The 26,732-nt window shown below is 54.9% G+C and overlaps 1 protein-coding gene across 1 annotated transcript in view; it reads left to right on the forward strand.

The window, feature by feature from the left end:
• The window catches only part of TMEM132E (transmembrane protein 132E), a 58,218-nt gene extending 32,068 nt beyond the window's left edge, over positions 1–26,150 (forward strand). Inside the window, exons 2-9 of the mRNA XM_040244463.1 lie at positions 12,588–13,518; positions 15,536–15,682; positions 15,939–16,131; positions 16,812–16,955; positions 19,797–20,002; positions 21,836–22,121; positions 22,880–23,071; positions 24,016–26,150. Coding sequence (XP_040100397.1) covers positions 12,588–13,518; positions 15,536–15,682; positions 15,939–16,131; positions 16,812–16,955; positions 19,797–20,002; positions 21,836–22,121; positions 22,880–23,071; positions 24,016–25,071 — 3,155 coding nt within the window. The 3' untranslated portion in view covers positions 25,072–26,150. The remainder of the gene's footprint in view (positions 1–12,587; positions 13,519–15,535; positions 15,683–15,938; positions 16,132–16,811; positions 16,956–19,796; positions 20,003–21,835; positions 22,122–22,879; positions 23,072–24,015) is intronic.
• The last annotated feature ends 582 nt before the right edge of the window (positions 26,151–26,732 follow it).

Here is a 26,732-nt window from a genome sequence, read left to right on the forward strand (position 1 = left end):
GGGATCGATCAAACCGGGGTCTCCTGCACTGCAGGCAGATTCTTTACCAACTGAGCTATCAGGGAAGCGGCTTACAGGATTCCGTGAGAGCAGAAGCTGGAGGGGGAAGGAGTGATCTCAGCCCAACCAGTCTCTCGGGACCAGGAGATATTTCCTCAATCTCCCGTTGGGATTGCTTCTGTCTAGCATCAAGGCTCTGGGGCCGCTAAGAAGATGCTTCTGGGAGAAGCAGTGCAATAAGAACCCTGTTCCCCTGGGCCTGAGGCCTACTTTGCTGTGTACCCAGCAGGTCTTCCTTCCATCCTGGAGCCTCAGGTGCCCTCCCCCAGGCCCAGGAGCAGGACTAGACAGTCATTTCCAGCACACAGGGCCTGTCCCAGGAGCACATCCTTGGGGGCCCGTGGCTGCCTGATCTTCCAGTGCCCTGGTCCTCTTTTGACCCTCAGGAAGCATCCCTACCTCCCACCTTAGCTGAGTTTGGTTCCTTCTTTCATCCACCGGCATCTGTTCCTTCCCTCCTCTCTTTTTCACCTGTGTCTTTCTGATTTCCTGCAGTATCTGGTCCAGTGGAATGATGGATTTTAGGCTGTGAAAGCAAAAGGTCAAGAGAGGAGAGATGGCCAGGTCATGAGAGATGGCCCAGGATAGGGCCACCCCAGCCATTGTTTCATTCATTCATGGCTCTGTGCAGGGTGCCAGGGAGAAAGAAAGCAACAGGGCACCCACCCTTAGTGGCACGCAAGTCAGCCACCTGTCAAAGCATGAGACGATTAGGGTAGGGGTTCATGCATGGGGAAGGGGAGCCCGTCACTGAGTTTCCAAGATCTCCGGGCCTGGACTCAGGAGGCTGTGTGGGGATCCATTTAATGATGAAGGTAGTAACACCCAAACAATAGCTAACATTTCAAGAGGGCTAACTGGGTGTTAGGCTTCCCAGGTGGTGCAGCGGTAAAGAGTCCACCTGCAATCCAGAAGATGTGGATTCGATCCCTGGGTTGGGAAGATCCCCAAAGAAGGAAATGGCAACCCACTCCAGTATTTCTTGCCTGGGTAATCTCATGGACAGAGGAGCTGGCAGGCTACAGTTCACAGGGTCGCGAAAGAGTCAGACACGACTTAGGAACTAAACAACAACAGCTGAGTGTCAGGCACTGTTGAAGTGCTTTGCTTCTTATAACACTAGCATTTAATTATCAAAGTAACCCTCTCAGAGAAGCGTCTCTGACTTTCCTGGTGGTCCAGGGGTTAAGAATCCACCTGCCTATGCAGGGGACCCAGGTTCAATCCCTGGTCCAGGAAGATTACACATACCACGGAGTAACTAGGCCCGTGGGTGACAACCATGAAGCGCATGCACCCTCGAGCCCAAACTCTGTGACAAGAGAAGCCAGCTCAACAAGAAGCCCAAGGACTGCAGCTAGAGAGTAGCCGCTACTCTCTGCAAGTAGAGGAAGCCCATGCGTAGCAACAAAGACCAGCACAGCTAAAAATTAATAAATATTTTTAATAGTTAAATTAAAAAAGAGACTGCTATCACCTCATTTTGCAGTTTTTCAATGTGAAAGTGAAAATGAAACTAAAAGTCACTCAGTCGTGTCCACCTCTTTGCAACCGCATGAACTGTATAGTTCATGGAATTCTCCAGGCCAGAATCCTGGAGTGGGTAGCCTTTCCCTTCTTTTCTCCAGGGGATCTTCCCAACCCAGGGATCACACCCAGGTCTCCTGCATTGCAGAGGGATTCTTTACTAGCTGAGCCACCAGGGAAGCCAGGAAATCCAATAGAAGGATGTTAGGCCTCTTGGCTAAGGTCACACAACTTATAAATGACAGAGCCTGTCTGACCCTCAGTTGCTTTATCTGTAAAATATGGGGGAAGGGGCCCTGCCATCCTTCAGTTAAGACTCCCGGGAGTTCCCAGGCAGATGGCCGGAAAGGACCTGGCCAATCACCCAGTGCTGTTGGGACTAAGCAGGCCAACGGGATTTAGGGCAATGTGGGGGAAGGGGGCCCCTCCTACTTGCCCCTCCCCCAGCTCACTGTTCCAGTGTTGTGCTCCTGCCCCATGGGGGATGGGACAGTATCGGGAAGCTGCTGCCCCAGGATTTGCAGCCTCCAAGGAGGCAGCAGGAGCCCCCGGGGGCTACAGGGGCCACTGGAGACCAGGGGCCCACCCTGCTGCTGCCCCCGCCCCTGCAGTGAGTTATTAACATACTCACTGAATGGAAGTCCTCCCCACCAGTTCCTGCTGCTCCCAGCCCAGCCCAGGCTGCCAGCACTCAGGGGCCCTCAGTGCTGGGGACACAGGGGCTAGAGAACAGGGAGCCTCCAGGTTGATGAGGGACACACAGCCCTGCCCCAAGGGTGCTGCTTTGGTTAGGGGTAGAGCTAAGTGGAGGAGGGAGGTGCAGGGATGCTCGGAGTCGGGGGGGACATCTGTCTCGGGCCCCACACCTCAGGGAGCCTCCCTCTCCTCTGCTGGACTCCTTCTCCAAGGGGTGGATTATCACCGTCCCACCTCGGGTGGGGTCTTGCTTATATGGACCAGCCTATAAAGCATCTTTGTCAACTTGAAAAGAGACAGAAACAGCCTCGCACTAGGCACTGGGTTTGATGAGCAGAGGTGGGGCTGGGTTTCAGCATCTTTGTGCAAGACCCAGACTGCTCTAGAGTACATAGAAGCCCTGTCCTAGCGGAGGGGTTGGGGGGGGCGTGTTTGGGGCCTGCTGGGCCCAGCTGTCATCTCCCTTTTATCTGGCCACCCCTGCCTGGATGAGAACCCACCAGGATTCCCTGCACACATGACTCCTGCCCAGCCCGAGGTCACCCAGGTGGCAGGCAGGGCAGGGGCTAGCCTCTTCTCCCAGATGAGGACACTGAGGCCCAGAGGAAGGAGGAAACTGCTAAGGTCAGGTTCCTGGGCTGGGTTCCAGGGACCCCAACAGCGAGCGCTCATTCCAGCCTCAATGCCACTTTCCAGGTCCTCAGGACATTCTGCTCCATGTACCTGTCACCTCAGCACTTGTCCTGTTCAACTTAACAGATGTTGACAGGGAACCTGCCAGGAGCTAAACAAAGCAGGTCAGCACTTCCCTCCTCTCAGAACCAAAGAACCAGTAAGTGATGAATGAATGAATGAAGAAGCACTGATCACTCACTCTGTTCCAGAAACTATGCCAAGTAATCTGCTTATTTAGTCATGACAACTCTATGGAATAGAGTCTATTACACTCATTTTGGGCTTCCCTGATAGCTCAGCTGGTAAAGTATCCACCTGCAATGCAGGAGACCCCGGTTCGATTCCTGGGCCGGGAAGATCCCCTAGAAAAGGGAACGGCTACCCACGCCAGTATTCTTGGGCTTCCCTGGTGGCTCAGACTGTAAAGAATTTGCCTGTAATGCAGGAAACCTGGGTTGGATCCCTGGGTTGGGAAGATCCCCTGGAGGAGGGCATGGCGACTCATTCCAGGATTCTTGCCTGGACAATTCCCATGGACAGAGAAGCCTAGAGGGCTATAGTCCATGGTGTCGAAAAGAGTCAGACACGATTAAGCACAGCACAGCACATCCTCATTTTACAAATGTGGCAATAGAGGCTCAGAGAGGTTATATAACTGACTCAAGTTTACACAGCTAAGAAGTGTCAATCTGGGATTTGTATGTGAGTTTGTGTGGCTCCCAGAACACATAGATTCTTCTCCCTTTTATTTTTTAATTTCCTTATTTTTTTTTTAATTCTTGGAACAGCTTCAAACACTTTCCTTCATTTTTAATGACATTTATTGTTTTCTTTCTAATTTTATAAGCAATACATGTTCTTTGCAGACAACTAGAAATACATAAAAGCATAAAGTAAAAAATAACAATCGTGCATAATCCTCACCCCCAGAGATAACCACCATTAGCATTTTGATGTATTTCCTCCCAGTGTCTACATATTTTTATAAAAAATTGATATGCTGCCATATTGCCAGTTTTGCATCCTCCTTTGTTTAGTTCAAACTATTTGGGGAGCATTTTCCCACCTGAGTAAATATTTTTTGAAAACCTCCATGCTCAGGTGTTTGCTTTTATTGAACAATACCCTGCTTTTGGACATTTAGGTTGTCTCTAATTTTTTGCTAATAGGCATAGCATTGTGGTGAATATCTTTCAGCATAAATCTTTGAACCAGTTTCTGCTTAATAGATTCCCAAAGGCAGAGTTACTGGGGCAAGGAGCATGAATGATTTCAAAGCCTTTAAAACATATTTTGAAATTGCGTTCTAGAAAGTTTGCCCAGTTAACCCCCCAATAGTGGGTCATGTGAACATCTTATATCTTAAAACCCTTACTGACACCACATATCACTAATTTAAAAAACAAAGTCTTTCTCAAGATGTAGGTTTTTCCTACTCCAACACTCACTTTGGAGTAACTAGTACGTGTGTGTGTGTGTTAGTCACTCAGACGAGTCCAACTCTTGGCAGCCCCATGGACTGTAGCCCACCAGGCTCCTCTGTCCATGGAATTCTCCAGGCAAGAACCCTGGGGTGGGTAGCCTATCTCTTCCCCAGGGGATCTTCCTGACCCAGGGATCAAACCTGCGTCTCCTGCACTGCAGGCAGATTCTTTACTGTCTGAGCCGCCAGGGAAGCCCACTAACTAGTACATTGGTTGCTAAATCATCATTTTGCTGATGGGGAAGTACGGCCTCAGAATGCAGAAATGACGCGCTTGCTCTGGATCAGATCCACCCACCAGCCAGGCATCCCTCCTCTCTCTTCTAGTTCTTCAGGGTCTCAGTGGAGTTTCCCCCACTGCCAACTCCTGGGCCAGGGGAGTGTACTCTGCAGGTCATACCCCTCCTGTGGGCCTGGAGGTCAAGGTTAGGAGGGGTCACTGGATATAGCCCATCCATGGGCTCTTGATTCTGGACCACACGGCCTCCAGTATTGTCAAACCCTGGTTCGTGTGCCCAGTACCCAGTAAGGCCAAACAAACGAAAATGTTGGCATTTGGGGCAGAGAAAGTTTTATTGCAAGGGCCAAGAAAGAAGAATAGGCGGCTTATGCTCAATAGACCCAAATTCCTGAATGGCTTTCAGGCGAGGGTTTTTTAAGATGATGTTAAGGGAGAGGTTTGGAGGATGGGTGATCAGCTCACGGACCTTCTTCTGATTGGTTGATGGTGAGGTAATAGGGTGATGTTTTGGGAATCTCAACCTTCTAGTCCCAGCCACTCTGGGGTTTGCGTGCTTGTGGTCAGCATATAGTCACCGTCTTCCACCTGGGTCAGGAGGGGAGTCTTAGTTTCTGCAGAACAATTCTAAGACATGCATCAGACTGTTATTTTCATCCTTGCAGGAGGATCCAGGAGCTCTGTGACTCTATTCTCCGAATCATTAACTGCTTGTGCCTGCTCTTTAGAACTCAGGGAAGATTTCCCCGAGTTCCAACTGGGAGACTGAAGCCTTTTTCCTACAGACAAGAAACGAGGGGACAGGGAGAGGCTTTTGTACCCAGAAGGGTGCTGCAGGGTCCTGCTCAGTTTCACCAGCATCCTCACCACCTGCGTCACCCTGCCTCTTGCTTCCTCTCTTCTGTCTTTCATCCGTTTGTAGATTTGGCACCAGTGTGTGCCTGGCACTGTTCTAGGCTCTGGGTGCTTCATCCTGCACCATCAGCATTGCGACATGATGGCATGCCGGTCGCAACCCTTCAGCATCTCTCAGTCCCTCCTGCTTAGTGCCGTGTGGTCCAAATGATAATGGCAATGCCTGGGAGGCTTAATAAGCATACAAGGGACTAGGTCTCTCCCCTGAACACTGTGACTGTGTCAGCCTGGGTCCAGCCCTTCTAGAATCTGTTTGCTGTGGCTGTTTTATTTTCTGTGGCTGAGTCTTAGATTCAGGCAAGTTCAAGAGTAAGTGCTGAAGGATCCCTAAGCACCAGACATTGGGTGTGGTGCTTACACACACACACACACACAAAACACACGTGAGCAGGCCCTCTCCCAGCACAAACCTGCATCCTCTGGCCTTGCTGACATGCCCTGCTGTGACCTCACAGCCTCAAATTCATAAAGCTAATAACAATCCTTTTTTTTTTTTCTGATTTGCAAGTGATTAGTTTTAATTTGGGGACAATTAGAGATAGAAGCAGGAGGCATCTGAACTTGATTAGAGACAGGGAGATGGCCAGAGGTGCCCCCTCCCCTGGCCCTAGCCTCCACGCAGATTCATTTATAGATTTGGAAGGAGGTGGCCTTTGTGTCTAGGGAGAAGGTATGACGCATATCTGGGGGTAGCAAAGGCCCCTACTGCCCTCCTAGACACCTAGGGCCAGGCTGAGGTGAAAAGGGAGGGCCTATGTCCCAGCCAATGGCCCTAAGCAGGTGCCCCAAGCCTTAGAAGAGGAGAGAATTGACATTCGTTAAGCACATACACACACCTACGTGTGTACCAAGCCATGCACTATGTGAAACTGGTTAAGTCCAGTGTCTGCCCAGATCCTAAGCCAGCTGGAAAGGCAAAAGCATAAGTAAGTACCTGCCCTCTGGTCCTGGAGGTGACTTGAGAGACGAAGAGCCACGTGGACCAGCATCCTGCCCACTCCACCCCCCAGGGAGCATTCACAGAGGTGACCAGTGAAACACAACATTGATTTTGCATTTCATGCTCATACCAGGGCCAAGCTCCGGATCAGCTGGAGCTGGAGCTGTACAGAACAACTTACCACCCAGGTGGTGGCAGCGGAGATATCCAGGAAGGCTTCAGGGAGGAGGTGATGCCTGAGCCAGGCATGGCAGAATGCGGGGTCCTCACTACCCCACCCCCACACCCTGTGCAAATCTCTGCTTCGGTGCTGGTGGGGTCCAGTGTCATTCTCGCTCCAGTGATGCCTCAGTCTCTTTCTGGAACAAGAGGGGAAGGATGAAGCCTGCTGCCTCCCAGCTGGGCATTGTCCTGAAGCGGCCTCAAGGATGGTGCTCCCAAGGGTCCCCAAGCCTGGGCAGGTTCAGAGCCCAGGGGAGGGGGCGGGAGATTGATGGAGGTCGGGGGATGGGAGTTCAGACCTCTTACATTCACAGACACCCCATCCTTAGTTACTGTCTGAGCCACCAGGGAAGCCCCATCCTTAGTCCCCAAATGGTAAAGACCTGGATGCATCCTCCCGGGGCTGCAGGAGGAAGGAGTGAGCTCAGCTCAGCTGGGAAGGGTCCCACAGACAGGAGAGGGGGCTGGGAATGTACCATCATTATCACCGAAGACAAAAGCTGCATGATTCCAGGGACTTCCCTGGTGGTCCGGGGGTTAAGACTCCACAGTTGCAACACAAGGGCTGCAGGTTCGATCCCTGGTCGGGGAACACACGCCAAGCAGCCAAGAAGAAAAGCTGCATGGTTCCAGCCTGTCTTCCTCCTCCACCCCCCTTACAGTGTCTCCACATCTCACTGGGGAAACTGAGACTGTGAGGGGCAGAAATAGCCCCTCCCTCCTATCATTAACCTGCTTGGGCTGCCAGAACAGGGTGGCAAAGCATCAGGAACTTACGTCCTTGCAGTTCGGGAGGCTGGAAGTCTGGGCTCAAGGTGATGGGAGGGTGGGCTCCTTCTGAGGCCTCACGCTGTGCCCTGTAGACGTCTGCCTTCTCCCTGGGTCTTCGTCTCGTGTGTGTCTGTGTCTTGATCTCCTCCTAAGGGCACCGGTTCTACTGGATTAGGGCCCACCCGTATGACCTCATTTTAATTTAATCACCGCTTTCAAAGATCGCCATCTCCGAACACCGTCACATTGCGAGGTGCTGGGGGTTGGGATCGGACGTATGAATCTGGGAGGGGGCACAACTCAGCCCGTAATGCTGATCGTGGGATATGATGAGACGGGGAGAACCGCCTTCCTAGGGAAACAGCAACCGGGTCAGGAGCAGATTCCGCAGGCCCAAGGCTGTGTGGCTGGTGGGGTGGGCAGGGGAGAATCCAAGTGATGCTCCTCGGGGAGGGGAGGCCACTGACAGGAAGACAATACCGTCTGGTCCACAGGGCGAGCCGAGCCGAATCAGAAGTCAGCAGGTGGAGTTTGGGGTCTGGCAAGTGGAGCGGAACCGATGAGAGCCGGGGCAGCAGGGGTTCAGAACCACCTGTCAAGGGGTGCCTGCTGTGGGGCTTGACAGACAGGTGTGTGCCCAGCTCTATGTGAGCACGAGTGTGTGTGTGTGTGTGTGTGTGTGTGTGTGTGCTTCCACTAGACTGGAGGGAGTTGAGCTGTTTCCAAGGCAGAGTGAATCCAGGCCGGCACATCCACCCCTGCAGGACCCCTTCCCGCCTCGGGACCTAGCTCGAGATGGAGGCCAGCATGCACGTCGGCACACGCACATGTGCACGCATGTTCACACACCGTGTCCCTGAAAACTTGACCTGTTGGCAGCTCCACCGGCCTCCCCTTCCTCCCCGCAGCCCCACCAGACTGCTTCCAGGGACTTCCCCGCCTCCCTGGGGAAACTGAGGCCCAGAGAGATCAAGCCACCTCCTTTAGGCTCCAGAGTCAATGAGCCGGAGAGCAGAGATTAGCGTGGGCATCTCGGGGACACCCCCATCACTGCTCAGCCCATAGAAAGTCCTCAGGGCCCCAGAGGATAAAATGATTCATGGTGGTGATGGGGGGGGCAGTGTTTGTGTGTCATGATGCCATCAGTACAAAAATTGTGGTACCCTAACACTACCTTTCCCTTTTCTAAATGCTAGTTGGTTTCTCAAGATAAGTTGCTTCCTGTTTCAGATGCACAGTCTCCTTATCGGCAAGGTTGCTGGGAAGGGTCAGGAGTCCCAAGCCTAGGGCCAGCAACCCTCTGCCCACTGGCCATCACGTCTCCCCTGGAAGCCCCATTGAGGGTGCTCTCATTAGCCCATGCTTTCCCAGTTGGTGCTGAGAGGTTCATTCAGAGAACTGCATTCGTCCAACTAAAATCTGTTGAGGGTGGAGGAGGGCAGGCAAGCATGTTTTTCCAATCCCTTCCTCCATGCCCCTCTGCGTCTGCTGCCCATCTGACGGTCCCACCCCAACTGTGCCTCCAGGGGGTCCAGATGGCCAGCCCTCAGGTTGGGTTGGTGAGCGGGTCAAAGGGGACTAAGTGCCACTTAGCAGCCTTCGGGGTCTCCTGGGGATGATAAGCGAGGGAGGGACGGTGGTTCTGCCATCCATGTCCCCACCCTGTCCACCCAGCCTGAGCACAGTCCTGACAGCCACTGCCCTGCTCCACCCCCGCAGGACAGGCACGGTGGCCTCTCCCCATCTCAGCTCAGTACCCACAGGCCCTACATGGGATGGACATCCCATCACATGTAGCAGTGCCCCCACCCTTCCCCCTTGTTCTTTCAGCTCCCCTCAACATCTCCATGAGGGGCCTGATGTTACCACCTCGATTTTAGAGATGGAAACTGAGGCTCAAAGTAGGAAACAAGTTGCCGTTTGAGTGTGGCGAGGATAAGCCTTGAATTTGAGTCTCGAAGCTTCTGTTTGACTGCTTCCTGCTACTTCCAAAGCAGTTGGTTGGCTGTGTGCCCTGGCCCAGGTCATCATCTCAGAGCCCACCTGTGTGCCTGGGACCAGCCCCTCCACACACACACCTTCTCAGAGACGCCAGTGGTAACCATCAGGCAGGGATTCCAGGCACCAGCCAGGAAGGCTCTGTCGTCTCTCCAGACACCTTCCCATCCTCATCTGGGACCCGGCCCCCACCTCCACCCCAACACTGGCAACTGGCTTACTTTGCAGCACTGCAGAGTGTCTAGTGGGCAAGGGTGGCCTGAGAACAGAGTTCTCTTGGAAACGGAGGGAGCAGTCTGATGACTAAAGTACAGGCTGTCCAGAGGACCAGGGACCAGAGGTTTCCCCCTGGTAATCTGAAGGGCTGCTTGGGAGGGGCCCAAAAGAGTCACAGACACCAGGTTCCACTCTTCTTAGGATATTTGACCCAGGGCTTTTGTCATGCCCCTAGCTAATTGCCTCATTTGTTAAATTAGAAAATTAAACCACAGATTTAAATAAAAAATCAGACACGGACATCAGAACTTCAAGAGCAGAGAATTTTTAGTTCATTGGGTTTATGAGGAATTGGGTGTGAATGTTTGTGGAACTGTCAAGGTTTCATTGATGGTAGTAAAATAATAATATGCATAAGTGGCAGCAACCACCGTATAATCAATTAGGAGTCTCCTCCTTGGGCTCGAGGTCTCTGGGAATCACTCAGTGTAAATCAATCGTGATTTGTTAAAGGCTTGCTGAGTGCAAGGCCTCACAGATAACTGTCCCGCCAGACAGGATGAGAGGACCCCACAGAAAAGGGCAGAACTCTGAAGAAATTCCCAGGAGTAGAGGTGATATCTTGGAGGGCTTCGTGGAGGAGGCGCCATTCGAGCAAGGCCTTGGAGGAAGGTTTGGATTTGGATGTGGGCAGATAGGAAAGGAGAGAATCCAATGCAGAGGGCACAGCATGAGCATAGGAGGTGCGATAAGGCAGCATCATGCCAAGTCGCTTCAGTCGTGTCCAGCTCTGTACAACCCTGTGGACTGTAGCCTGCCAGACTCCTCTGTCCAAGGGATTCTCCAGGCAAGAGTACTGGAGTGGGTTGCCATGGCCTTCTCCAGGGAAGGCAGCATCAGCAAGCACTAAAGCCAGAAGTTGTTTCGTTATGCTAGCAGCAGGGGCTTGGGAAGAGGAATGCTGGGGAAGGGGAAGCCTAGAGCCCCGTTAGAGGACCCTGAATGCCATGCTCAGGTCAAGGTGAATTTGAATTTTATTCTGTAAGAAGAAAGAAGAGAGTCTTTAATAGTACACATGTTTGCATTGTGTTGCATGAATTATAGGGGAATTTCTTGATTCTCAAAAACAAATGACAACACATCAAAAGTGAAGAACACAGCTCAGAGTCCATCGGAAGATACAGAACTGATTCTCAAACCTCAAACCTCCCCATATTGGTCCTTCTTGTCCCCTGACAGTGTCCAACAGGTACTGAGCTGGGAATGAGGAGCCAAGAATTGGTGTCTGGGGGAAACAAATCCCTCTGGCTGCGATGCAGGGAGGGGATGAGAGAAGAGCTGGAGAGAGGACAGACCCAGTTAGATTCTGTTATGTTGTCATAACAACAAGAGGGAAGCCAAAGCTGGAGCAGGAACCTGGGGAGGGGGCCAGCAGTAGGACTTGAACCTGGGCTCACCTGGCTTTCAAACCCAGAAACAGAGCACCAAGAGGTGGAGTTGCTAGAACCTGGTGCAATCCTGCGAGGATGGGGAGAGGGGCCAAGAGGAGGGAGAAGTCAAGCCCAAGAACCCGAGGCCCACGCTTGGGTTTGGGGAGTGGCGATCCACTTCTCTGTGTGTATCTGTGGGGTGGTAGGGCTTCCCAGGTGGTTCAGTGGAGAAGAATCTACCTGCAGTGCAGGAGATGTGGATTCGATCCCTGTGTCAGGAAGAACCCCTGGAGAAGGAAATGGTAATCCACTCATGTATTCTTGCCTAGAAAAATCCCATGGACAGAGGGGCCTGGTGGACTATAGTACATGGGGTCACAACTTAGCAACTGAGCTTGCATGTAAGCATAAAGGGAGTAGGGAGGGCCACGTGGGATCCCTGGGGACCCTGTGCAACCTGAGGCAGCTGCAGCCATAAAGCCTTGGGTCTGAAAGCCAGGTGGCCCCAGGTTCGAATCCTACTGCTGGCCCCTTTCACTCAAGTGGACTTGAGTAAGTTATTTAAGCTTCCAGCCCCTTCATTTGTAAGAGCTAAGTATAGGCCCTCAAAAAAGAGAACTTGCTGATAGAAAACTGGTTGAATCAATGGAGATCATAATACTTGGTTCAAAGGCTTAATTGGAGGATCAAATAAGTCACTGCCTGTCATAATAATGCACAAATAATCATTTGATCTTAATAAACAATTTTAAACCATTAAATATGTACTGTGTGTGCATGCTAAGTGACTTCAGTCATGTCCAACTTTTTGCGACCCTGTGGACTGTGGCCCACCTGGCCCCTCTGTCCATGGGGTTCTCCAGGCAAGAGTACTGGAGTGGGTTGCCATGCCCTCCTCCAGGGGATCTTCCCCACCCAGGGATCGAACCCACATTTCCTGAGGCTCCTGCATTGCAAGCAGATTCTTTACCCGCTGAGCCACTGGGAAAGCCGATAATATGTACTGCACTGTACCATTAATAAGGGTAAGAAGGAAAACTTACTGCCTCAGCACCACACTGTGCTCTGGGCCCTCTACACACGTGAATTTGGTAAGTCCTCACAATAGCACTTGGAGGCAGAAACAATTTTTATAGTCATTTTACAAATGAGGATGCGGGAGGAAAAAGCCTCTTTAAAGCTTCCCAGCGCTTTGTACAGGGATTAGCTTCACCCTTTCCTCGGGGATGAAGGAATCAGCAAAGAGGGCAATTAACACGCCAGTAAAGGCGGGGCCAGGCTTGGAGCCACAAGCATGGAGAGCATGGTCTGGCGGGGAGGGGCCAGCCCTCTGTCAAGGTGAGAGGCCGGGGTGCCCTTGGGTCCGAGAGCCGCCTCTCCTGACCACTCTGGGGTCTTTCTTCTGTCTGTCCCCAGCCTCTGGCCGCTCCCACCCGGCCAGCCCCAGTCCGCCAGGGCCGCAGGCCAGCCCGGTGCTGCCGATTAGCTACCGCCTGTCGCACACGCGACTGGCCTTCTTCCTGCGCGAGGCGCGACCCTCACCGCCCACGGTGGCCAACGGCTCCCTGCAGCGCTCCGAGCCCTTCGTGGTGTTCCAGACCAAGGAGCTGCCCGTCCTCAACGTCTCCCTGGGGCCCTTCAGCACCAGCCAGGTGGTGGCCCGGGAGCTCCTGCAGCCGTCCAGCACTCTGGACATCCCCGAGCGCCTGACGGTCAGCTGGAAGGTGCGCGCCTTCATCGTCCACTCCCGCGTGCCCGCCTCGCAGCCCGTGGCCCAGGTGCTGTTCTACGTGGCCGGCCGCGACTGGGATGACTTTGGCGTCACCGAGCGGCTGCCCTGCGTCCGCTTGCACGCTTTCCGCGACGCCCGGGAGGTCAAGAGCTCCTGCCGCCTCAGCGGAGGTCTGGCCACCTGTCTCGTGCGGGCCGAGCTGCCCCTGGCCTGGTTCGGGCCCCCGGCTCCGGCCGCACCGCCCAGCACCCGCCGCAAGTCTCCGGATGGGCTGGAACCCGAGGCGACCGGGGAGAGTCAGCAAGCCGAGCTCTACTACACACTTCATGCCCCCGATGCGTCGGGTGGGTGTGGGGGGACCCGACGGGGCGCCGGACCCGGAGCAGGGGCCCGGGCCGAGAGCCCCACCCAGCACCCACTGCTGCGCATCGGAAGCATCAGCCTGTTCCGGCCACCCCCCAGGAGGACCCTGCAGGAGCACAGGCTGGACAGCAACCTGATGATCCGCCTGCCAGACCGGCCCCTCAAGCCAGGGGAGGTGCTCAGCATTGTACTCTACCTGGCCCCCAACTCCTCCTCTCCCTCCAGCCCCAGCCTGGAGCACTTCACTCTCAGGTAGGGGGCTATGACTGGGAGGTGAGGGGCGGGGGCGGGGGGAGGCTGGCTGGCCTCCTCCCAAGGTCTGATGTACACCTGAAAACCTTGTAGGGGGCGCGCCCAGACCTGCTCCTCCGGTATCCTAGTCTCAGTTCTTCCTGTTATCATTTTAGCAACTTCAGAAAGACAACTCACTGATCTGAGCCTCAGTGTTCTCATCTGCCTAATGGCCACAAAATATCAGCTCTGACCTCCCTATCTCACAGACATAGTGTCGTGGTTGGTCAGTTCTGTCACTCAGTCGTGTCTCTTTGTGACCCCATGGACTGCAGCATGCCAGGCTTCCCTGCCCATCACCAACTACCGGAGCTTACTCAAACTCATGTCCATTGAGTCGGTGATGCCATCCAACCATCTCATCCTCTGTCGTCCCCTTCTCCTCCTGCCTTCAATCTTTCCCGGCATCAGGGTCTTTTCCAATGAGTCAGTTCTTCACATCAGGTGACCAAAATATTGGAGCTTCAGCTTTAGCATCAGTCCTTTCAATGAATATTCAGGATTGATTTCCTTTAGAATAACTGACTGGTTTGATCTCCTTGCAGTCCAAGGGACTCTCAAGAGTCCTCCCCAACACCACAGTTCAAAAGCATCAATTCTTCAGCGCTCAGCTTTCTTTAGTGTCATGGAAATATCTATTTTCACAAGCAAGGACATCCATAATGATAGAACTGGGGCTGAAAGGGCCCTTAGACATTAGTGGGTGCAACTCCCCCATTTTACAAATAATGAGACTGAGGCCAAAGAGGAGAAATGGACATCAGAGAGCAGCCCCTTGACTGCAAGCCAAAATAGGAACAGGAGAGCATCCATGTGTCAGGACATTTGGTTAATCCTGGGGTTAGGAGAAAACTTGGGGGGGGGGGGTCCCCGCGTTTTTTTTATACCCTGAGAATGATACAGCGCACAGATTCAGAATTGCCTTCAATTATATCACATCCCCACAAAACATAATGATGTCTCACAAGCAGAATCCATGGTTTGAGACTTACTCAGTGATTCTGAGGATATAAGAAAAGCCCCACCAAAACGCTCCCCACCAACCCAAGCACACTATACATGGGGCCCAAAACAGCACCATTAACCTCCAGCTTCTTCAAGTATTGCCTTCTCTCCTGAATGTACTACCCTGAAGTACAGATATTCCTGGAGAGCTGCTGCTTAGTTGCTTTAGCTGTGTCCGACACTGTGCGAACCTATGGACTGCAGCCTTCCAGGCTCCTCTGTCCATGGGATTCTCTAGGCAAGGGTACTGGAGTGGGGTGCCATACCCAGGGTGATATCTAATTCAGTGATTAATACCTGAATGTGAATGTGAGTTAAATCAGTCCTCAGAGATCTCAGGCTACTTTAATAGGAGTAGAGAGTGTAGAATTAGGGAGGTGATAATCGCTCTGCTTTCTTTAGTTAGTGTTAATTAGAGCACCGCTGAAGACACTAGGTATATCTCAGAGTGTCCAGAGGAGGGTGACTAGGCTATGGGTGACTTGAAACTATGGCCAAAATTGACAGTTGGAGGCCCTGACGATTTCAGGCCTGAAGAAAAGAAGACTCAGAGAATACCTGCTCACCTCCCCAGGTGTCTATTCGGGTGGAGGAGAACTGTTCTCTCTTGCCCCAACAGAGCCCATGACTGTTCTATTTCAGCTAATTATAGGGAAGAGGTTTCTCCTTTTAGGGACTTTCTGAAAACGCAATGTGATGTGTGCCGAAGTAGCGAGTCCCCTGTCACTAAGGTATGCAAATAGAGGTATGGCAAGATCTGGTAGAGATATAACAGAAGGGACTACAGCTTCCACTGAGGGCCAGAGGTTGCAGCTATACCAGGGTCCCCAAATTAGTTTCAAGCTTTGAGTCGAGAACTCAGGGTAACTTACCTCCTCGCCCTTCTCCCAGCCCCAGCCTAAGCGTGGTAGCCAGGAGGGCAGCCTTGGGACCCCAGGCTGACCCTCTCTCTCTTCTTCCTGCTTTGTCCCAGGGTGAAGGCCAAGAAGGGTGTGACCCTTCTAGGAACCAAGTCACGGAGTGGCCAGTGGCACGTGACCTCGGAGCTGCTGACTGGGGCCAAGCATTCAACAGCCACCGTGGATGTGTCCTGGGCCCAGGGCACACCGCTGCCCCCTTGGTAAGCCAGGGTGGCTCCTCTATCCACCTCTTCACAGGACACCATGGGGGAGTGGGAGGGAAAGTCTTGATGGAGGAGGCCAAGCTGGCAGAAGGGCTGGGGCTTAGTTTCTGGGGACTCCCCAGGCTGGGGAAGGCTCAAAGAGCCCGGGGGGCAGGCTGTTGAGGAGGGATAGAGTCCCCAGCAAGGGTTTCGGAGCCCCTGAGCTGCTCCCAGCCCTTCTTCCTGGGCTCTCGTCCCTTCCCCCACCATGCAGGGAGGGCCAGGGGCCCCTGGAGATTCTGCAGCTGGACTTTGAGATGGAGAATTTCACCAGCCAGTCAGTCAAGCGCAGGATCATGTGGCACATTGACTACCGGGGCCATGGAGCCCTGCCGGACCTGGAGCGGGCCGTGACCGAGCTGACGGTCATCCAGCGGGACGTGCAGGCCATCCTGCCCCTGGCCATGGTGAGTTGCCCTCGCAGAAGGCAGGCAAGTTCTGTGCCTGGTGCTGGAGTGGGACAGTGGCTGCTGAGGGGCACGAAGGTGAGAGATGTCACCATGGGGGGCTTCTTGGAGGAGGTGAGCATACAGTGGAGCCTTGAAGGACTCATGGAGGAAGAACTCACACAGCGAAGATGATGAGGGTGCTCTAGGCAGGGGATCTTGTGCACAAATGTGCAGCGATGGGAAAGGGAATCGTTTATTCAGAGAAGCAATGGGTTTTAGGGAGAGTGCACTGGAATGATTGTCTGGGACCAGCCCAGGGGCATCTGGAATGGCCAGGAGGAATTGGAGCCAGCCTAGGGGAACATGGAAGAGCCAGACAAATGTCCTGGATATTATTCTGAGTCTGGATGAGCATCAGAGATGTTGAAAAGACGGTGCGGAATTGGGAAAGCACTGCTTTCTGGCAGCAGAGTGGGGGAGACCGTGAAGGCACCCATGGGAGTCCACGTGAGCAGAGCATCGAGAAGACACATGAGGCTGGGCAGATGCACCTGTCTGTGCGTGTATACCGGTGTCCTTCCAAGGACATGCATCTGCGGGGTGGGGGCAGCCAGGAGCCGGGGGCCTTGGCTGGTGGTCCTGGGAAAGCAGGGGGCCTCAGGCAACTCACAGAGCCCACTCTCCTCTCCTCCCTGCAGGACACAGAGATCATCAACACAGCCATCCTGACGGGCCGGACAGTGGCCATCCCTGTCAAGGTCATCGCCATCGAGGTGACCGGTCTTGTCCTAGATGTCTCCGCCCTGGTGGAATGTGAATCTGACAATGAGGACATCATCAAGGTGGGCTTCCTGGAGGTGGGGGCCCTGGGAGAACGGCCTCAGACCTTCAGGGGGAGTAGGACACCAATCCAGACAGGAATTCACATCTCAGACAGGTTCCCTTGGTAGACAAGAGGAGGGAAGTGGCAGGGGATGGGGGAGGAAGAGCATCCCACGTCCAGCCTGAGCAAGGGGAGGCCCTAGGAGAGCCCTTCTGGCAGGCTGACGGGAGAAGGCAGCGTTGACAACTTGAATTCAATCCCCGAGTCACTATGGACCCTGCTGTCTGGCAAACACTGGGTAAGAAAATAGGGGAGGAGGTCCTGGGGGGACTCAGAGACAGGCCCTAAACCTGGGGGCTGGCAAACAGATGGAGATCCAGCCCAGGGTGGAAGCCTCCAGAAGAGCACGAGTTAGGGGACTTCCCTGGTGGTACATTGGTTAAGAATCTGCTTTGCAACATAGGGGACATGGGTTTGATCCCTGGGTGGGGAACTAGGATCCCATATGCTGTGGGGCAACTATGCCCATGAATAGCAACTAGAGAAGCCTGCACACCGCAACTAAGACTCGATGTGGACAAATAAATAAATAGTAAAACATTTAATAATATTGTTAAATGTTTACTTTAAATATTTTAATTAAATTTTAATTTAATGTTATTTAAATTTAAATATTAAATACTATATTTGATATTATTAAAATTATTTTAAATAAATAAATATTACAAAGATTTTTAAAATGAAGAAGCAGAAGCTCATGAGTTAGGCCAGGAGTGAAGGTTGTATGAAAGACCCATACCCACTGCAATCCCTCCAACTCCCGGAGACCTCTCCTTGAGCTCCTCCCCAGAGACCCCATCTGGGCCGAACATCCTCCATGGATGGTGGTCATGGATGGCCAGTGAGGGCCATCTCACCCAGTTTGCCATCTCACCCCTGAAGACCTTCAGATTTCCCCTGGCTTTAGACAGTGCTCAGAGGAGAGATGTGGGGAGAAGGCAGTGGAGCAGGCAATGATGCGAGAGGCATCCAGCTCCGGTACCTGGAAGTGGGCGAGCTGCTTGCTATGGCAGCCTCCAGCTGGTGTCAAAATCAAATGATCAGACAGCAGAAGCTGTCTCTGTTCCTGTAAATCCTTCAGTGGGGGCACCTGGGATGTGAGTTTCCTTCTCCCTCCCTGGGACTGTGTGCTTTCTCTCTCCATGCTCTACACTAGATCCCTCCCGGAATGGGGGTGCCTGAGGCTCACCTCCTCCTTCCCCCAAATTCAGGAATAATGTCCCCAGAGTGAGCCAAAGCAGATGGCTGGGTACCACACCCACACAGCCTCCTGAGGACCAGAAGCCTTGCCCAGGCCTGTGGGGCTCTCCACTGCTGGCAGGCTGGGATGGGGAGAAGTGGGCCTGCCCCCGAGAGCCCTCACCCAGCACCTTCCCTGCCACCCAGACTCCCCCAGCCCCACCCCAGAGTAGACCAGAAGACTCACCGTGGCTTAGACACCAAAGGGAATTAGCAAAGATTCTAAATGGAATTAGTTTCCATTCTCAGCGAAATATGCTCAGGTTCTTTCTGGAGTTTGCCAACATTCTAAATGGGATCTGCCAGCCTTCAGCTGGATTCTCTGCCTTCCAAAGTGGGAAATGAGCATTTCTGGCGGGGTCGCCATCCCACGCCCCTTCAGCCACCACCCACCGCCAGATGACTAAGAGAGTTTTGAGGAGCTTGGGACCGTCAGGGGCTCTTCTCCACAGATGAGCCGCCATCCCAGCCCCCTCCCCACCACCCTCCACCAGAGCCTTCGAGGTGTCATCAGCCTACAGGCTGCCTGATACACGCTCCTCCAAATGCAGGGATGGGCACCCCTGGGTGTGCACAGGTAGAAGCACCTAAATGCATCGAACGCAGGATTCTCTCCAGGTGTGTACATGGGCATTTCCACACACACCAACTGCATCTACGCTGAAGTACTAGCACGGGCACCTCGGTGAGTGGGCACAGCTCTCCACCAAGATGTGTTCAGTGAGCATATGCTCACCGGGGAACCTCTAAGAATGCAAGGTGGTGTCCCGGTGGGCATGCATTTGCAAAAAAGCTCCTCCCATTGGTGGCAGTCATCCGCCTGTCTGTGCTTAGGGTTCTCTGGTCCTGAAATTCCCTCTCTCTTCCCCTCACCTCCACCTCTGGCTGGAACAGCCCCCTTCCTGAAATTAACCACCTGGCCCATCTGCCAGGAGCCTCGGGGCCAGCCTCTCCGCCACCCTCTCCTCCATGACCTCCTCCCCACCCAGTCACACCCCAGTGTCCTGCTCAGGACAGGCCACTCCTCTGCCCATCAAACACCTGCTCCAGAGCCCAGGCGGTCATGCTGGGGAGGGGAGCTGCCCTCGATGTGGCCTGGCAAATCAGAAGCAGCCCCTTTCAAAGGAATGGCACATTGACTTCTTGCCAGGGAGCAAAAAACCTCCCAAGGAGCCACTAAGAGATGATCTCTGGCGACCAGGAAAGCTGACACCTCCTCCCAGAGGAGAAGGAAATGGCAACCCACTCCAGTACTCTTGCCTGGAAAATTCCATGGGTGGAGGAGCCTGGTGGGCTACAGTCCATGGGGTCGCAAAGAGTCCGACACGACTGATCGACTTCACTTCACTTCACTTCCTCCCGGAAGAGTTAAATTAGGAGCCTTCTCCCACCCGGTCCCGCCCCTTCAGCCTCTTGTGACTGGCACTTTCTCTATCCAATGAGCTTCTGGCTGACTTTCCTGGTTAGACTTAAGTCCCTCCCCTGCTCTGCCCCCAGGATGACCTGTAGGGCAAAACAGGCCAACCAAGCTCTCTCCCCACCCCCCCCCCCCCCCCCCCAGGTATCCAGTAGCTGTGACTATGTGTTTGTTAGCGGAAAGGAATCCCGCGGATCCATGAATGCCAGGGTCACCTTCCGCTACGACGTTCTCAACGCCCCCCTGGAAATGACCGTATGGGTGCCCAAGCTGCCCCTGCACATCGAGCTCTCGGATGCCCGCCTCAGCCAAGTGAAGGGCTGGAGGGTTCCTATCCTTCCCGACCGAAGGTACGGCCCCACCACACACCACGCAGATATTGGGAAGACTCATCTGCATGTGTGTGTTATGACCCCCGGTGTACACAGTCTGCAGGTCAGTTATGCAATCAACAAACTTTCATGGAGCAGCTACTGTGTGCCAAGGCCCTGATGGGGGGAGGGGGTCAGTGTGGCCAGAGCCTGGGTCCATCAGGGAAGCCGTCGTATATATGCTGCTGAGCAGTGGATGGGGGAAGCCCTGGGTGCAGAGAATCAAGTGGCACAAAGGAAAAAGCCACCTCTTCCTCCAGGAGAAATCAAAGCAGGCTTCCTGGAAGAGGTGACTTGAGCGAAGTTTTAAAGGATACGTGAAAAAGGAGTTGGCCCAGTAGCTGTCAAGGAGCAGACAGAATGGAGTAGAAACACCAACACAGGCATACCCACAACTGTACATGCGTGCCCCAGCCTGGGCACACTAGGGACACACTTCTGAGTATGTCAGCCAGGTACACAGTGACTCACACTAGGCCCCCTCACTGGGATCCAGGCTCACACACCTGGATGTGTGCCCATCTGTGGGGCAGGCCCATGGGTACTCAGCATGCTCACTCACCCACTCATCGCTGCTGGAGAGAAAAGCCAGCAGAGAAGAGAGGCAGAATGACAGGCAGCTAAGCGCGGGAGGGGTGAGGCTGGGGAGAGAAGCAGGTGGCACAGTAAGAGTTGGGCTCAGCTCAGTTCTGCAGAGATTTGGAAAAGCAAGGCGGTGTAGACCAGAGCCTCTCAAACCTGCACACGAATTACCTGAGGACGCTGTTAAAACGCAGATTCTGATTCTGTGAGCCTGGGACGGGGCTTGTAAGTCTGCATTTCAGGCCAGCTCCTGGGTGATGCTGAAGCTGCTTTGAGTAGTGAGGACCCTAACCCTACAAAATTTGAACACTGGCCACCTGGGTCTCATAACTAGTTAGCATGCCAGACTCTCATTCATTATCAGAATTAACCAGAATTCTGAAGCCAGATGGCCTGGATTGAAATCCTGACTCTGCCATTTGCTAACTGGGCAACCTGGGGCTACTGTGCCTCAGTTTCCTCATCTCTGAAATGGGCACATTAACACTTAACTCAGAGGACTGCTGTGAGGATTAAATTAGTTAACATAAAGAACCCTCTATGTGAATGAATTTTCCAGTGGTTTGATCCTTGTGAAGCACTAGCCACACCCTCCTCTCTCTCCAGAGCCCGCTTTCCTGGGTGAACCTCCTGATTTTCACATTTTTTGGCAGTCTGGAGAGTTTGAGAATTTCCCCAGTTGTCAAGTCCGGGTTCCCTTTTGCTTGCCAGTTCCTCCCTCCATTTATCCCTCTCCTCTTGCATTTTGCTGTGAGCAGTCACGGGAAGCCAGGACACACCTCCCACACGCCGCTTGGAAATCTCATCGGCTAAACATCCAAATTCTGCCTGCCACACAGCTGTAGGTAGGACACGAGGCAGCTAAGCCTGCTGGCACTCGAGCAAGGATCGCCTTTGCTCCAATTTAGAGCTGAGCCCAGGCTCCAGCATGTGCTTAGTGCTGAGAAAGAGGCAGTATTTGCTGATATTTGATGCCAGCTAGTCACAGGTGTGGATTCAGCCAAGCAGAGGTGGAGAGCGACCTGGGGTGGATGGGGAGGGTCAAGAAGTTACCCATCTAGGAAAGCAAAGCCTGAGACTCTGGGCTTCAAGCTTGGTAGAGACAGAAGGGATGAGCCCAGGCTTCCACCCATGGGTGCTGGGGAGGGGCCGGCAGGGCAACGGAGAGAGTGGGACCTGTGCAGGTCGAATCCAGGTGGGGAGCCCTGACCTCCAGCCTCGCCCACCCAGGTCAGCCCGGGAGAGCGAGGATGAGGACGAGGAGGAGGAGCGGCCGCAGAGTGCGAGCCGCGGCTGCACCTTGCAGTACCAGCACGCCACCCTGCAGGTCTTCACCCAGTTCCACACGACGTCATCGGAGGGCACCGACCAGGTGGTCACCATGCTGGGCCCCGACTGGCTGGTGGAGGTCACCGACCTGGTCAGCGACTTCATGCGGGTGGGTGACCCCCGAGTGGCACGCATGGTAGACAGCAGCACGCTGGCTGGGCTGGAGCCGGGCACCACTCCCTTCAAGGTAGGCATGGGGTAGGGAGTACACCATGATACAGACATCCCCAAGACAGGGTTTCTGGGGCCTCAGCCTCAGGGAGTAACCCCAGATGGCCCCCGAAACATACTTGCTTCCCCACCTGCCCTTTTGCTGGAAATTCCATCATCGAAGGTCAAGGTCAACTTCACCTTGGCGAAGGTTCTCTCTCCCAGACTCATCAACCTTGCATGGCTCAATGTGGTCCCTGAGAGTAGATGGGGATGAGGAGGGGGTGGGGGCAGGGGGGTGGGCTCAGCCAACCCAGAGGCCAGGAAAGGGAATTTGGAGATCTAGGAACTCAACTTTGAACTTCCTCCTTGATAACTGGGTGCCTCGGCAGATATCATCCACCTAAACGATTATAAATAGTGACCCATGGGCTGAAATATGCTTGTGGACATATTTGGTTTAAAAACCAATGGATCCACCATTTAAAAATTGGGAGATTCCCCCCCCTTTTTTTAATGTAAATTTCTGATTTTAGAAAGTATGAATCTGGCCACACTGGGTCTGCATTCTGACCTGGCAGTCATCAGCTGGAGTCAGTACTGATGCCTTTTTGACATGGTTACAAATTCTCCCATTTGCCCCAGTCCCCACCTCTCCCTTTTGTCTCCCTGACATTGAAGCTGACCACCAATTGCTATTTACCACTGTGGGGGTCAGGGGAAGGGCTGTTGTTTTCTTTAAAACTCAACCTACCCCTCTCATCTGTCACCCACTCTCACCCCACTCTGCTGCAGGTGGTGTCCCCTCTGACGGAGTCCGTGCTCGGGGAGACGCTGCTGACGGTGACAGAGGAGAAGGTCAGCATCACACAGCTGCAGGCCCAGGTGGTGGCCAGCCTCGCCCTCTCCCTGCGACCCAGCCCTGGGAGCAGCCACACCATCCTGGCCACCGCTGCCGCCCAGCAGACCCTCAGCTTCCTCAAGCAGGTAACTGGATGCCCAACTGGCCAGCCTGGGGGCTTGGAGTATGGAAGGAGAACCTGCAGGTTCTGGCTGCGGGTCCCCCCAGATTGGGGCTCTGATAATGGAAGACCCGTTTACTCTTCATGCTCAGCAAGCCTGCCCCACCCCATCGCCCTGCCATCTGCACAGGAGTCTGGCCAAGGTCTCGCATCCTGCACCTGCCGCCTCAAGGGTTCCCTCCTGGAGTCTCAGAAGGCCCGTTAGCTTTTCCTCCAGCCCCAGGAATCACCCTCACCCATCTCTGGACCCCCCCTCAACTATAGCTGCCCCGCCCCACAGATATACCAGGACACTGGCCGTGGTCTCAGGTGAAAAGTTACATGTGGGGACACAGGAAGGGCAACAGTGGGTACTGAGCACCAAGCCAGAAGTCAGGACTCAGGAGTTCTCGGCTTTAATTTGCTTTGTGACCCCAGGCCAGTGGCTTGTCTCTGGGCCCTACTTCTTCATCCACAAGGAGGTCAGTTCTCAGAAGGTGTAACACACAGGGGACAAGGCTGAAGTTGAGTATGTTGTGTTCTCGACGTCCACGTGTCCGCTGGGGGTGATCCCAAAGTCAGGCGTGGAGATGGGGTGTGGCTCCTAGAACAGGAAGGAGGATTCGAGTTAGACCCAAGGTGGGATTTACCATCAGCTCATCCAGGGGAGAAGGGTGAAGTGGGCGAGGATATCCTCAGGGAGGTACGAGTCTATAAACTTCTATGTACCCTCTCCACCACCTCCAAAGGAGAACTCCCATGCAAATAATGGTTCCGAGCACTGGTCACCCACCAGGCTCTGTTCCAGCACTGGGAATACAGCAGGGAGCCAGAGCACCTGGGCCCACCCTCAGGGAGCTCAGGATCTAGCAGGGAAGCCAGCCCTAAGAGTTCTCTGACTCCTGTCCTCTCCTACTCCTCCACCTCCAGGAAGCCCTCCTGAGCCTCTGGCTCTCCTACAGCGATGGAACCACGGCCCCACTCTCCCTCTACAGCCCCCGGGACTACGGGCTGCTGGTGAGCAGTCTGGATGAGCGCGTGGCCACGGTGACCCAGGACCGGGCCTTTCCACTGGTGGTGGCGGAAGCCGAGGGGGCGGGAGAGCTGCTCCGCGCGGAGCTCACCATCGCCGAGAGCTGCCAGAAGACCAAGCGCAAAAGTGTGCTGGCCACGACCCCCGTGGGCCTGCGGGTGCACTTTGGGCGGGACGAGGAGGACCCCACCTACGACTACCCGGGCCCCAGCCAGCCAGGGCCCGGCGGGGGCGAGGACGAGGCCCGGGGAGCTGGCCCGCCGGGCACGGCAGGACCCCGACCCGAGGCCGCGGGCCCTGGCACTGCCAGCCCGGCTGTGCCACCCACAGAAGACTTCCTGCCGCTGCCCACCGGCTTCCTGCAGATGCCCCGGGGGCTGACGGACCTGGAGATCGGCATGTATGCGCTGCTGGGCGTCTTCTGCCTGGCCATCCTCGTCTTCCTCATCAACTGCATCGTCTTCGTGCTGCGCTATCGGCACAAGCGCATCCCGCCCGAGGGCCAGACCAGCATGGACCACTCTCACCACTGGGTGTTCCTGGGTAACGGGCAGCCACTGCGGGTGCAGGGGGAGCTGTCGCCGCCCGCCAGCAACCCGATGGAGACCGTGCCCGCCTGCTGCCACGGTGACCACCACAGCAGCGGCAGCTCGCAGACCAGCGTGCAGAGTCAGGTACACGGGCGGGGCGACGGCTCCTCGGGCGGCTCGGCCCGGGACCAGGCCGAGGACCCCGCCAGCTCGCCCACCTCCAAGCGCAAGCGGGTCAAGTTCACCACCTTCACCACGCTGCCCTCGGAGGAGCTGGCCTATGACTCGGTGCCCGCCGGCGAAGAGGACGAGGAAGACGAAGAGGACCTGGGATGGGGCTGCCCGGATGTGACGGGCACCACGCGGCCCGCCCCGCCCCCTGACCTGCACAATTACATGCGCAGAATCAAAGAGATTGCGTAAAGGTGCCGTCCCGACTGCCCCGCCCCACCAGGGCAGGGTGGGCTCTGTATGATCCACAGCCGGGACCCTGCTCACGTGTGATGTGGGCCGGCGCGAGCGAGTGGATTTTGTAGTCCGGCCCCTGCAGCTTTGCTCCTCCAGGGTGGGGGTGGCCGCCCCGCCTCACGGTGGTTCTTCTTCCCTGCCTCCCCCTATCACTCCTCTGCCCCCAAAGATGGAGGCGCCTTCCTCCTGGAGCTGGCTAAGAGGAAAGCAATCCCAGCCCTCCTTCTCCCCTTTCCAACCCTCCTCCCATCTTAGACAACCCCCCTGCCCCAAGTTGGGGTACGGAAGTCAAGTTTGGGCCGAGAGGGCCCCGCCCCCCTATATCTCCTGCTTCCCCCATTCAGGGGGAGGGGTTCTGGGGGGAGCCTTGTGTTACAAGCTGCACAAAGACTTTTCTCAAACCACTATTCAGGGATTTCTGTCCTGCAGGGTGGGGACGCAGCGGCTGCCTGCCCTGCCGAGGATCTTGCTGTGGACAAAACATTTGGAGGGGGGGTGGGGGTGGAGGCAGGGAATCTTTGTAGCATCTGCTGGCTTCCGGGTGCCCCCCCTAAGTCCCTTCCTAGGATCTGGGAGCTGACTCTATAGAGAAGTCTGGGGTCAAGCCAGGCCCCTCTCTGAGATCTCAGGACTCCATCCTCTGCCCCCAAGGGCTGTGGGCAGGCCCTCAGGGGGAGGAGTCCTGGGTCCACCCCAGAGCACTGTGGTCTGGGCACCCAGGAGTCCTGGGTGCCTCCCGCCCACCCCTCAGCAAGATCAACACCACGCCTTAGCCGCCTCTCCCGCTCCGCCCACTCCTCCTTCCTCTCTGCAGCGGTGGCCACCCGCTTCCCACAGGGCAGCGTCCCTGGGAGAAGACGCCCAACTGCTGGGAAGGACTGTAGGATGAGCAAGGCAGAGGGAGCCGCGGCTCCCTGACCCCATCCCACGGCCCCCCTTCTCTTGGGTTCTACCCAGCACTGTGTCGGATTTTTCTTAAATAAACAGAGGCAACAAGACTGGGGGTGGGGCAACAGCTCCCGGAGAACAGACAGCACGTGGTGGCTGGCTCTGTGTCCCTTCCTTGCGGTGCAGGTGCCTGCACGCGCGCACGTGTACACACACACGGAGGTCGCACTAAATGACGTGAGACGGAAACACGGCTGAGCCGCCTTGGGGTTCTGCGCCTCCTTCTCCTACATCCGGGTCCCTTTAAACCCCCTGGTGCTGGAGGGATGCTCACACGGGGATGGAGGACTCTTAGACCCAGAAGTGTGCCCTTATAAAGAGATGCCTCCTCTCAGAGAGAGGGGGGACAGAAAAATAAGGAGAGAGGTGAGACGGCTGTGTGCACAGCTGAGCTCACTCCAGTTTCCTCCTCTGCCTTCAGTCCACCTTTCAGAGGGTGACCCTCCTTGTCACCATCAACCTCTCCCAGGGAATCCTCTCTTCTCCAGGGACTGATGGGGATCTCCGGGTCAGAAAACCACGCGGGAGAGAGCAATGGCTATTAGGTGAGCCCCTCCACAGCTGTTGGGTGAGCCCCTCCACAGCTCCTCATGGCCTCCCTTGTCCCTGTGAGACCTCTCTCCAGTGCAGGCCGCAGCCCTGGGGACCACTGGAAGCCTGGGGGGAGC

The sequence above is a fragment of the Oryx dammah genome, unplaced genomic scaffold, assembly GCF_014754425.2.
Source record: "Oryx dammah isolate SB20612 unplaced genomic scaffold, SCBI_Odam_1.1 HiC_scaffold_8, whole genome shotgun sequence".
Lineage (NCBI taxonomy): Eukaryota > Metazoa > Chordata > Mammalia > Artiodactyla > Bovidae > Oryx > Oryx dammah.